The 12364-nt window shown below is 38.5% G+C and overlaps 1 protein-coding gene across 8 annotated transcripts in view; it reads right to left on the bottom strand.

The window, feature by feature from the left end:
• LOC132816485 (protein furry homolog) overlaps positions 1-12364 on the bottom strand; it is a 397881-nt gene that overhangs the window by 83640 nt on the left and 301877 nt on the right. For all 8 annotated transcript variants that reach the window (XM_060826132.1, XM_060826128.1, XM_060826135.1 and 5 more), the window contains exons 37-41: positions 11084-11234; positions 7578-7681; positions 3863-4048; positions 2663-2861; positions 314-435 (exon numbers count right to left, since the gene is read on the bottom strand). In XM_060826132.1, the coding sequence (XP_060682115.1) occupies positions 314-435; positions 2663-2861; positions 3863-4048; positions 7578-7681; positions 11084-11234 (762 nt within the window). The remainder of the gene's footprint in view (positions 1-313; positions 436-2662; positions 2862-3862; positions 4049-7577; positions 7682-11083; positions 11235-12364) is intronic.

Here is a 12364-nt window from a genome sequence, read left to right as displayed (position 1 = left end):
AATCTACACATGGGCAGTGCACTCTCCTCTGGGTTGGACTGTCAGAGAAGATGATGGCAGCAGATTCAATAATAAATTTTAAAAGGAAACTCAATAGCTACTTCAAGAGGAAATATTCCCATGCATATGAGAAATGAACAGAGTGTGTGATCAATAGTTCTTTCAAAAGAGCTGGTCCAGGTAAAATGGCTAGAATGGTCTCCTTTTTCTGCAGAATGGTTCTATAATAAACATGAAAATGCATAACAATTGACTTTACATTAATTTTACATTGTTAATTCCAGAAATGTATAGCTTCAGCAAAGTAAAATACCTGATTTTATATCTTTGAATACAGACACAATGTGACGGAGGAAGTTGGTTAATTCTTCGGCACTTTTTGAATTGTTATTCTTTGGAGTAATATCTTCATGGCACCAAAGAGGTCCAAATGGCCTGTAGAAAATAACATTATTCAGCAACTGAACCTACTTAAAAAAAATATAGTTCACATCTTGGAATACTGTGATTTGCATTAAGGACTATGTAATCATTCCATTCATAGATATACTGATGAAAATTACATTTAGAAATTCAAAAACTGTAGCTTTTAGGTTCACCGTTCATTGACTTCATTTATACCATAAGGGCAACACTGAGGTGTACTTTCAGTTATCAGTACTTGTAAAAACTGACCATCTTGATTTTTAAAACGCATAGTCATAGATTTTGACTGTGGGGATACCATAAGGAACAGGCTGATTGGCCCCTTGAGCCTGCCTCACCATTCAATAGGATCATGGCTGATCTGATATTTCTCACATCTACTTTTCTGCTCTTTCCCAGTAATCCTTTATCCTCCTACTGGTCAAGAATCTATCTCAGCCTTAAATATACTCAAGGACTCTGTCCCCAAAGCATTTCTCTCTCTCTCTCTCTCTCTCTCTCTCTCTCTCTGGCAAGGAGTTCCAAAAGCTCTCAACTGTCTGAGAGAAGAAATTCCTGCTCATCTCAGTCTTAGATCGTCGCCCCTTAATATTCACAGGCTAGTATCTAAACTTTTATGTAACCAATTTCCTCAAGGAGTTTCTTAGCAACATTAAATTTTAATGACTTTGAGAGCAAAGAAATTATTGGTATTTTATCTCTTTTAGCTTTTTGTCCATGTGGTCTGATACCTCTGTAACTAAAACGACAAGAACAATTCTGCTCGAAGTCATAATCAATTCCCTTAAAATGATGTACAAAAAAAAGCAATCCTTGTTACTTTTGGAGTAGTTCTGTTCCTTTAAATATATCCCAGTCTCTTGTAGTGCTGCTCTGAAGGTTGCATTTGTGGGATTTATGCTGAAAATCCCCAGCAGAACTTAACTCTGAAAAGGCGCATCTGTCCTTGAAATTCAAGTTATTCCTCCCAAGTCATTGTTTCTCATTATTATTCAGGTTTAATTATGAAACACTAGATTAAGAAAATAATACAACTTTCACCAAAAAAATTATACAATTTCAAACATAGGATTTAAATATCTGTTTTAGTGTGAATATTTTCTTTTGGCCGAGATTCTAAAAAGCAATTTAATCAAGCTGTAGATGGCACTGTTCAATTATTTATATACCTTGATGTAATTGTGGGGCTCTTCTATAGGCTTCTTTTAAATTAGATTACAGGAGCCCAGCATCAAATAAATTCTGACATTAATGCTGCTAAATCTGGTTCTTGTAGGCTAGTGACAAACTTGCAGATCCAGTTCTACCTACAGAAACTAGATTCAAACACAAATTTGGCAATCAATAAGTCAATTTGTAAAGACCAGGGTAACTTGGTTAAAGTAACAGGGGCTATGGAAACAAGCAGGTTAGTAGAGTTAAAACTATATCAGATCAGCCATGATGTTATGGACTGTGGAGCTCTTTGGCCTATTCCTATTCCTATGCAAAGAAGGTGTGAGATGATACATTTCAGCAGAAAGAACATGGTGATACAGTTTAAATAAGGGGCACTACCCTTAAAGGTGGACAGGAGCAGACCAAGGTGTATATCACTAAAGGTGGACAGCAGAGTTAATAAAGCATACACTATGGCAGGCTTTATTAATAAAAGCATAGAATATGGAAACAAGGAGGTTAAGCTGATTTTGCATGATACACTGGTTAGACCTTAACTGGAGTACTGAATACAGTCTGGACACCACCATTTTGGAAGAATGTGATTACATTGGATAGAATGCAAAAGAAGTTTTGAGAATGGTTTACCCAAGGATGAGAAGCTTCAGTTATGAAGACAGATTGGAGAGGTTGGGACTGTTTTCCTTGGACAGAAGGCCAAGAGGAGATTTGACAATTCTTCAAAATCATAAGAGAACTGGACAAATAGATAGGGTATTCAATTATTATTTAAATAAACACAATATTCAGGATTTCAGAGAAACAGCAGGAAAATGGCACTGAATCATAATGCTCATTCATACAGCCAGTGCAGGTATGATGGTCAAATGGCCTTTTCTATACCACCACAATTCTGAGATTCTTTGTGACAATTAGTACAACCCAAATATTTTACTGGAACACTTTTCCAACACAAAAGTCCTAATTGCCTTTCTTATACTTTACATTAAATCAAGATGTTTTCCACAAAGAACATAAAATGCATTAAAGATATGGATGGAAACACTCATTACATTACCTGTTTGCTAAAAACTCAATTAGCTTGTGAGCCTTCTCATCTATTTCAGCTGCAGCTTCAATCTCTTCCATCTCCTGTGAGATTTGAGGAAGGTTCCCACTACTACCTGCAAGGCTGAGACTGGAAGATGTGGAACTTGAGCTTAAACCTGAATCTGGAACTGGAGAGGACTGATACTCTCTTAAGAAGTCAAAACCACCTGATTTAAGTAAACAGGAACATTACTGTAAAAGTCATAACACAAAACACATGAATTTTGCATGGAAATTTGAACACACAAACAGTATTCCTATTTATTCCAAGGTTGCAAACTGCCCTTTTAATCCATCTTGGAACCATTATCCAAAAGATAACACATTAAATAATGAAAACAATTTCAACTATTTGCTCTGCTCAATATATTACCAGGGAATGAACTTAATTAACTAAGAGAAAGCGAGGACTGCAAATTCTGGATATCAGAGTCGAAGAGTGTGGTGCTGGAAAAGCACAGCTGGTCAGGCAGCATCCAAGGAAAAGGAGAATCGACAATTCAGGCATAAGTCCTTCACCGGGATTCTTGATGAAGGGTTTGCACCTGAAATGTCGACTCTCCTGCTCCTCAGATACTGCCTGACCGACTATGCATTTCCATTGCAACACTCTTCGACAATGAACTTAATTAAAGCTAAATTTTAAAATATCAAATTTGAAAATATTTGAGGCTTTGCAAACAGCAAACATACTGACGTCATAACCCAGACAGCCTCCAGCGTCACATCAGTGTAGCTTATTTTTAACCATCCCTGAAATGGATTAAAATGCTACCTTCTCAAGGAGAAGCTAGGATCAGTAATAAACATTGGTCTTGCAAATTAAGATCTCTTCACAAGAATAAAAAGCAAAATTAGTATGCATTCTACCCATATCGCACCTGTGAAACAGTAGCATTACATACAATCTATAGCACAAGGTTTTGTTTTCTTTTTGAGTGTCATCTACTGAATAAAATGTTATTTTTATTACATAGGTTACTGAAACCAATGATCAGTGGATATATCAAAACTAAAAGTCTGATGACAAATTCTTAGGATTATAGTCACGAGTCTGATCTTTTCTATATGTGATATTAATTCTGCAAATCAAGAATATATTTATTTGGAGAATTACCTCAAGCAATTAAACCAGTGAAGATTCATTTCATTTCAATGTTATCTTTACCTGAATAGAGATATTCTGGTGGGTAAGCTGGTTTTACTGTGAGTGTTTTACTTTCGCTGATTTCTCTGTTAAGCAGAAGAACGGCAGCCACAGATTGGAAATTGTCATTGCATGATAAGGCTATCAAGAGGTGCAAAAGTAATCTTTTGCTGTGTTCAAACACTTCTGGACGATAATGATCAAGACCTTAAAAACAAGACATGAGGAAAATAAATGAAGTACATACTTATCAGAAGCAAAAAAAAACAATTGCTGCAAAAGCTCAGCAGGTTTGGCAGTATCTGTGGAGAGAAATCATAGTTAACATTTCAGGTCCAGTGATTCTTCCTCAGAACGTTGAGTACATACTTATTCTTGGTCCTCAGTTATTACATTGATAAACAAGGTTTATAATAGATGTACATTTGAAAAACAATGTAATGCAAATTTGTATTGCCTTTTGAGAGTAATTACTGAAAATATGCCCCTATCATTTACTCTGAGACTTGAAAACGTGGGGGTTCCTTTTGAAAAAAATGCCTATAATATGACAGATTTCTTTCATTGGGATAGAAAGTGTAGTTGTCCAAACCAAAATCAGGGTCCTAAATCTAGAGAAAAGGAAATGTGAGAGTATCAGGGTCAAGAAGTGGCGATAGACTGGGTAACCTCATTAAAAAGAATGACAATGGACAAGAATTGGTTAATACTTGAAGAAGAAATGCATGCATTGCAGCAATTATACATTCATTATGGGCAAAAGAAACAATGAAAAAGTGGCCCAACCATGGTTAATCAAAGAAATTAAGAACAGTATTGGATCTAAAGAGGAGTCACATAAAGTAGCTCAAGAAAAGTAGAAAGCCTGAGGACTTGGAACAATTTAGAATTCAGCAAAGAAGGACCATTGGATTGTTTAAAAGGGGAAAATTAGGAGTATGAGAGCAAATTTTCAAGTAACCTAAAAGGCGACAAAAGCTTCAAATTGTATACAAACAGAAAAATTTGTGGCTCAACAATTGGTGCGGAAGAAAAAGGTTCAAACTCATGGGACATTGGCACCAGTACTAGGGAAGGAGGGAGGCTTACCAATGGGGCAGGCTTCACCTGATACGTAGGTGGGCAGAGGAGACAGGATTGCCTCAAAGGTAAGAAATGAAATTAAATCAATGTGATGTAGGGTCAGATGGCATAGCTTCCAAGGAACCACAAAGGGGGAAAAATCTCTAAAGGGAATTATTTACAGGCTTCCTAGCAGCAGAAAGGATGTGGGATGGAAAATAAATCATGAGTTAGAAAAAAGTTTGTAAGAAAGGCACTATTGTAATAATTATGCAGGAATTTTAAATATACAGGTTCACTGAGAAAATCAGCTTGGTAGTGGATCCTAAGAAACAGAATTGGTGGAATGTCTAGGAGATTTTTTTTTGTAGCAGTTTGTGGTAGAGCCCATTAGTGAACAGGCAAACGTGGATTTGATGACGTGTAGTGAGGCAGCCTTAATTTCGGAGCTTAAATGAAAGAACCCTGAGAAAGCAGTGACCATAATATGATGTTTTCAAACTGTAGGGTGAAAGTGAGAAGCTGAAATCAGATGTAATAGTATTACAATAGAACAAAGGTAACTACAAAGACCTGAGGGAAGAGCTGGCCAGAGTTGTTTGGAAGGAGAGCCGAGCAAAGATGACAGTGGAGTAGTATTAGTAGTAGTTTCTGGGGGTAATTTGAGAGGTACAGCAGAAATTAATCCCAAGGAAGAAGAAACATATTAAGGAGAGGACAAGGCAACCTTGACTGACAATGGACAGTTAGAGATAGGATAAAAGCAAAGAACAAGCATAGAAAGCAGGGAAGCCCAGTAGAAAGTCAGTGGATTGGGAAGGCTTTAAAAAAAAATCAGCAGAGGATAACTAAAATGGCAACGGGGTGGAGGGGATGAAGGTAAAATATGAGGGTAAGTTAGCTAGCAATATAAAAGACTGAAATAGTTTCTTTTTAGACATGTAAAACATAAGAAATAGGCAAGAGTGGACATTGGACCTCTGGAAAATGAGACTGAAGAAGTAGTAATAGAGAGAAAAGAAATGATGGAAGAACTGAATTAGACATTTTGCATCACTCTTCGTGGTGGAAGACACCAGTAGCATACCAGAACCTCAAGAGAATCAGGGGGCAGAGGTGTATGTACTGACCATCAAGTCTTGGGGAAGCTGAAAGGTCTGAATGCGGATGAATCACCTGCACCAGATGGACTACACCCCAGAGTTCTGAAGAAGATAGCTGAGGAGATTATGGAATCACTTGTGGTGACCTTTCAGGGACACTAGAATCAGGGAGGGTCTCAGAGGACTGGAAAGCAGCAATATAACACCCATGTTTAAAAAAGGAGTGAGGCAAAAGATGGGAAATTATAAGCTGGTTGGCCTGATCCCAGTCATTGCTAAGATTTTAGAATCCAGTATTAAGAATGAGATTATGGAGAACTTGAAAGTCCATGCTGAAATAGGGCAGAGTCAGCATGGCTTCGTCAAGGGGAAGTAATGCCTGAAAAAATGTGTTAGAATTCTTTGAGTAAGTCATGAGCAAGTTAGACCAAGGATAGCCAGTGGATATGAACTATTTGGATTTTGCAGAATACCTTTGACAAGGTGACACCACTGGAAGCTGCAAAGTAAGAGGTCATTATGGTTAGGGGCAAAGGACTGACACAGAAAAAGGAATAATTGACTGGAAGACAGAAGTGAAGACAAAGGGATCTTTTTCAGGGTCAGTGTTGTGTCCACAACAATCAATGTTTTACATTAAGGATGAAGGAACTGAGGGCATTGTTGCGAAGCTTGCAGATGGCACATGATAAGTGGAGCAACAGGTAGTGTTGAGGAAATGGGGAGACTGCACAAGGACTTGGGCAAGCTAGGAGAGTGAGCAAATAAGTTACAGATGGAATACAATGTTAGTAGGTCTGTATTCTAGTTTTTAGAATGTGTAGGTCTGCCCTCACTAACTTCAAGCCTGTAAGCTCTAGTTCGTTTCATTTTTTACTATTTGTGCAAAGGGATATGTTTATTGGGACAGTTGCAAGTATTTTTGGAACAGCATCATTAGGTCAGATTTGGATAGGTAAAGTTATCCACTATTCTGTTCTTTGTGTTTCATTCCATAATTTTAAAGCAAATTTTGTTTGTGCAAAACCTGGCAGTTGACCCAGCTTAATTACTTCGGGAATATCTACTATACACCCAGCTAAGCAAATGCAAAGTTACAGTCTGAGCTACCTGCTTAAAAATGTTTTGAGGGGTGTGGCCTAGTCTATAACAGTGTGCTTACTTTTTTGTCATCAGCAAAGAATGCAGTTTATTTGTGTGTTACACATGAATGAAACCTACCCAACAGAAATAGTGAACATAGCTGAGTATTCCAATAAAATCAAGAGGAAAATTGAATCAATTCTCATTTGGTAAATTCAGAAGTGCTGTTATGGTTGATGCAATCTTAGTCATGTTAGGGTGAATTCTATATAATAATTGATACATTAACACTATAATAAAATTCTTTTCACTGCAGTCTCAAAATACATGAATACTTTCATTAAAATATCATACAGCCTTGTAGCACCGTTACTGTATGATCAATCCTGAATTTTACTAACTGGAAAATATGAATCTTCTGTATCTTCTATAAACTCACATGAATACTTCCACAATTTTAAATTAAAATTAAAAACAATTAGCCTTACCCAAAAAGAGTGCATGAATTAACAGTGGCAGATGCAGAGCCCAGTCTTCTCTAACACTGTGATCAACCACCATCTCTGTCATGAAGATGACAGCTATATTACACCTGTTTCCATAGAAATACAAAATGTAAGTACTGTATAGTAGCAAGCTCAGCTGAGGGAATGCACTATTTTGTTTATTTCCTTGCTGGGAGTGCAGTTACTGATGATATGGTACAAAACACTTGTAAAACATCATGACTGGCATTTTAGTTGTTAGATGGGAAGGTAAGGTTGATAGCTGGACCGAGACAGGAGACTCCAAAATGGAGGACGAGAAAAATGTATGGCTGTAACGGCTGCTCCTTTTTTGATGTATTTTAGGTGTTGGAGGTAATTTCTTCAAATTGCAGGAACAGCAATTACTGTTTTATATGCTGTTGCATTGTTTTGGAACTTTGGAGAAAAAAAAAGTCAAAACAACGTCACTGTTAAAAGGGAGAGGAGCAGACAAAGGCAGCACATGGTCTGTGCAGGACAGAGAGGGAGAGAGAAACCCACACTGCTAACTGACACAGCAGTGAATCTACACAGTTACTGCCTTTGCTGTTGGATTCATGTATTACTGGACATTGGAGTGCAGATGGGAAAATGAACAAAATGTGAAATTCACAACTGATCTTGGAGGAACCTTTTTGGGAGAGGTCACAGCATAGAGAATAAATGAATAGTTTTTTAATAAATATTTTTATTTTGAAAATTTTTTTTATGTTTTTTACAAAATTATAAAACTTGTACAAAATAGTATGACCACTGTACAATATAATAGCAACAACAAAACAAAAAAAAACTAATCTACTCCACAAACTACCAAAACACAAGAATTTTAAAAATTCTCTAAAACTTACTGTTCAATAAATAACCAATATGAAAGAAGAAAAAAATAAACAGACAAAATAAAATTATATCAAGTTACAACAAGGTAGCTTAAGTTACAATTACCACACTCAGCGTACTCTCATCACAGCTCCCCAACACTGGGAGCAATAGTGAATAGATCTGTACTTAAGCGGGATTCTTCCTCCCATGGGCCCCCAAACTGTCAGGCACAGTTCTCATGGCTAGACAAAGGCCCTGGATGTAGCCGATGTGTCGACATCGATATAATACAAAAAGGGCCGTCATGTTCAGTGAAACAATTCCATTTTCTAGTGTATCATACTTGTAAGGAAGTCCAAGGGGATGTGTTCCATAACTATCCTATGCCAGCTTGAGAGTCCTAGGGGATTCTCCGTTACCCAGCTCATTAAAATGTTCTTCCTCGCGCAGAAAGAAAGAATAGTAAACATGTACATCCAGGGAGGGAAGATTTGGAAAACCAAAAGGAAGGATACCAGATTCAACCCAATCTCAGTTCCCAAAACTTATGCCAAAGCACTCGCTACATCATCCCAAAACCTGCGGATCATGTGGCATGTCCATAAACAATGGGTAAGAGTACCAACCTCCGTTTTACACTTGGGACACATTGGGGACGCTCCTGTCTTAAACTTCGCAAGCCATTCTGGTGCCAGGTGGGCCTTATGGAGTACCTTCAAATGAATAGCCTGAGACTTATTACAAATAGAGAGCTTCATAACATTTTCCAAAATGTCCTCACACATCTCTGAGGAGACTTCCACCCCTAAATCTTGAGTCCAGGTTTTATACAGTCGTTCCATGACCTTCAACACGTTCCTACCTCGTAAGTGACAGAGAGTGCTAAGCGAGGGGGCGCCTGTTGACTTTTCTCTTTATGTCCGATTTGTTAGAATTAACCATCAATGTAGTCTTTTTTTTTGTACAAAGTCTCTAACTAGGTAATATCAAAAGAGTTCCTTCCCAGGTAGGAAGGAACCTCTGACTTATCTGTTCGAAGGACGTCGTGACCTCCCCATCGAATAGGTTTCCTAAACAGGAGATTCCTCTGGACTCCCGAAGCTTAAAGCCAGAGTCCATTAAACCTGGCTGAAATCCAACATTTTGTAAATTGCTCTCACCCTGCCACATCATCCTCCAAGCTTTCACTGTTTCCTAAAGTCCGGAAAATCTAGACTCCACCACACCCCCCCCCTCCTTTCTTGCAAAAGATACAATTTGTCTAGCTTAATAAGAGGTTGCCTATGATGCCAAATAAAAATTCAAGCCAGTTATAAAGCATGTGCAGCGCTTGCCTTGGCAGCATCAAAGGGAGCATTTTCATGGGATATAATAGGTGAGGAAGAACATTCATTTTGTCCAGAACTATTCTGCCCAACCAAGATATGCTCTCCCACCGAGAGATCTGACACCTGTCCTGGCTTGTTGCCTAGCACCAAATCCAATATAGCCTCACCCCTAGTCAGTCTATCTACATATTGAGTCAGGAATCCTTCCTGGACACACCTGACAAAATCAACTCCATCCAGACCATCTGCACTAAGGAGGTTCCAATCAATATTGGGGAAGTTGAAGTTACCCATAACAACAATTCTGTTACACCTGCACTTTCCAAGACCTGCTGCCCAATCTCTTCTTCCAATTCTCTGCTGCTATTGAGGGATCTATAAAAAACACCCAAGAAAGTGACTGCTCCTTCCCTGTTACTGACTTCCACCCATACTGACTCAGTAGACAAACCCTCCTCAACAACCTCCTTTTCTGCAGCTGTGATGCACTCCCTAATTAACAATGCTTCTCCCCTTTCTCTTTTACACCCCCCCCCCCCATTCTCTTTAAAAAGGTGTGGGAAGTGTTGCTAATGGTAATTAGCTAGTTCCGTTGCCCATTTTTTGATCATAGGACCATGAATCTTCATGAAGTCCTATGTCAATGTTAAAGGTTCCCTACTTACTGTGGCAACATCGCTACTTGGTCTGCCCTGTTTTGAGACAGTATGCACTCGGAGTGATGTTAGTGGTGTCTGGACATTGTCTGCAAAGTATTATCCTTTGGAGTATGAGTATGTCAGTTTGTCACTTGACCACTCTGTGGGACAAGCCCCCATTTCTCAGGAAGGAGGACTTTGCAGCGTTGAAAGTGCTGGGTTTGACACACATTGCCAGTGCATCAGTCGATGTTGGACAGTCCATCCAGGTTCATTCTTTTTCTTAAACTTCAACTTGTTAAACTCATCAGGTTCTTCACTTTGCTTCAGATTTCCAGTCTCACCCCAACAAAAGTATCTCCTTCTCTCCCCTTATAAATTGGACGCTAATCACTCCGGTTCATTGAATTGAATAAAGGTCCCAGCAGTTCGGCAACAAAAGTCAAAAAAAGGTCAAACTTTAGGCAGTTAGGATAAATAACCAGAATTTCATCAGTCTGCTCAAAGTAAGTTCTGATAAATGTCACCTTGTGTAGAAAGAAGTCACTTTCTGAAAGTGTACATATCAAAATTGCCCTTCCTTGTATTGGGTACAGAATGGTTACACTTTTGACACATAATTCAAATACCTTGAAAAGTACATTTTAAAATACAAAGTACGTTTTGAAGATAATTTTCTAACCTGTGCAGTGGTCCACGAGGTGTGATGGTTTCAGGGAGATAATCCACAAGGGGGGCCCAGCATCCTCCATTTATTGGCATTGGCAGAGGCTGTGGTATGTTAGCTTCCACAGTTTTCATCAACCAACTAGCATAAGGAGGCATTGGGTCACCTGAGGGTTAACAATATTGAAATTATTTCCAGTGAAATATTAAAATTATTAGGTGCATGATGATAAAGCTCATTTGATCAATAACTAGCCTTTAAAACATAGTTTATTGCAGAATTGTTTTAGTGCAGGAGGAGGACATTTAGCCCATTGTGTCTGCTTCAGCTCTTAGAATGAGTGCCATTCTCCTGTCTTTTCCCCTGAATCATATTTCAATTTAAGTAATCATCCAAAGCCATTTTGAATGCCTCAACTGACCCTGCGTCCACCATGAAGTATGTTCTATGATCTAACTGCTTACTCCGCAAAATAAAAAAAATTAGTCAGCTCGTAAGTGTTTCTTTTGCAATTTAACTTATAACCATGTTTTTATGCTTGATCCTTTTATGAAAAGGAACAATGTTTCCCCATCTTGCAACAAATCCTATTTAAATCATCTTTTCCCCATTATGCACCAAATTCCTACTTTCCAGCTAGTTCCACAAGCACTCATTCTGTTTTGTCTCATTCCATCATTGTCCGATTCTGCCAACTCACTTGTCAGGAGAGACCTCCTTTAGCATTAATGGTAAGTCAATACATGTAAAAATTCTCTAATGAGTTGTACTATGCCATCCAGATTTAAAGTGCAGGTGAGATCCTGTCAGCATTGATAGGTAGACACTTAAAACTTTCTTCTTGAACAAATGACAAATAATCAAAAAGTGATTAGGCTTCTGGTGCAATAGCACAACACAGGGTGACAGATTATATAGCCAGATGAAAGCATAAAGTGCAATTTGACTCTCCCTGGAGGTCACGGAAGAGCTGCTGAGAAGGGGAACTAATGAGTGAGTTGACCCTGGAAAGATACTCACCCCCTTACTCATGAAGTACTGAGTGAAAAGGGACTTTCCTGACTCTCAAGCAATTAAGCCCAAAGTGACCAATTAACAGCCACTAAAGACACTCAATTCACCACCTTTCCAATTATCTGCCTTTCCAGTAGGCAAGAAAAGTAGCTGGTTTGCCAATCAGTAACCAGGATGACTTGCCTCCAGCTTTTTGGATAAGGGGTGATCAATCTCCATTTGTCCCAACTTGGAGAAAACAGAGGCACTGGTACTAGGCAGGAGGGTGGCCTCTGAAAGCCT

The sequence above is a fragment of the Hemiscyllium ocellatum genome, chromosome 6 (assembly GCF_020745735.1).
Source record: "Hemiscyllium ocellatum isolate sHemOce1 chromosome 6, sHemOce1.pat.X.cur, whole genome shotgun sequence".
NCBI lineage: Eukaryota > Metazoa > Chordata > Chondrichthyes > Orectolobiformes > Hemiscylliidae > Hemiscyllium > Hemiscyllium ocellatum.
Note: the sequence above shows the minus strand (reverse complement) of the source record. Positions and strands in the feature narration are given on the sequence as shown.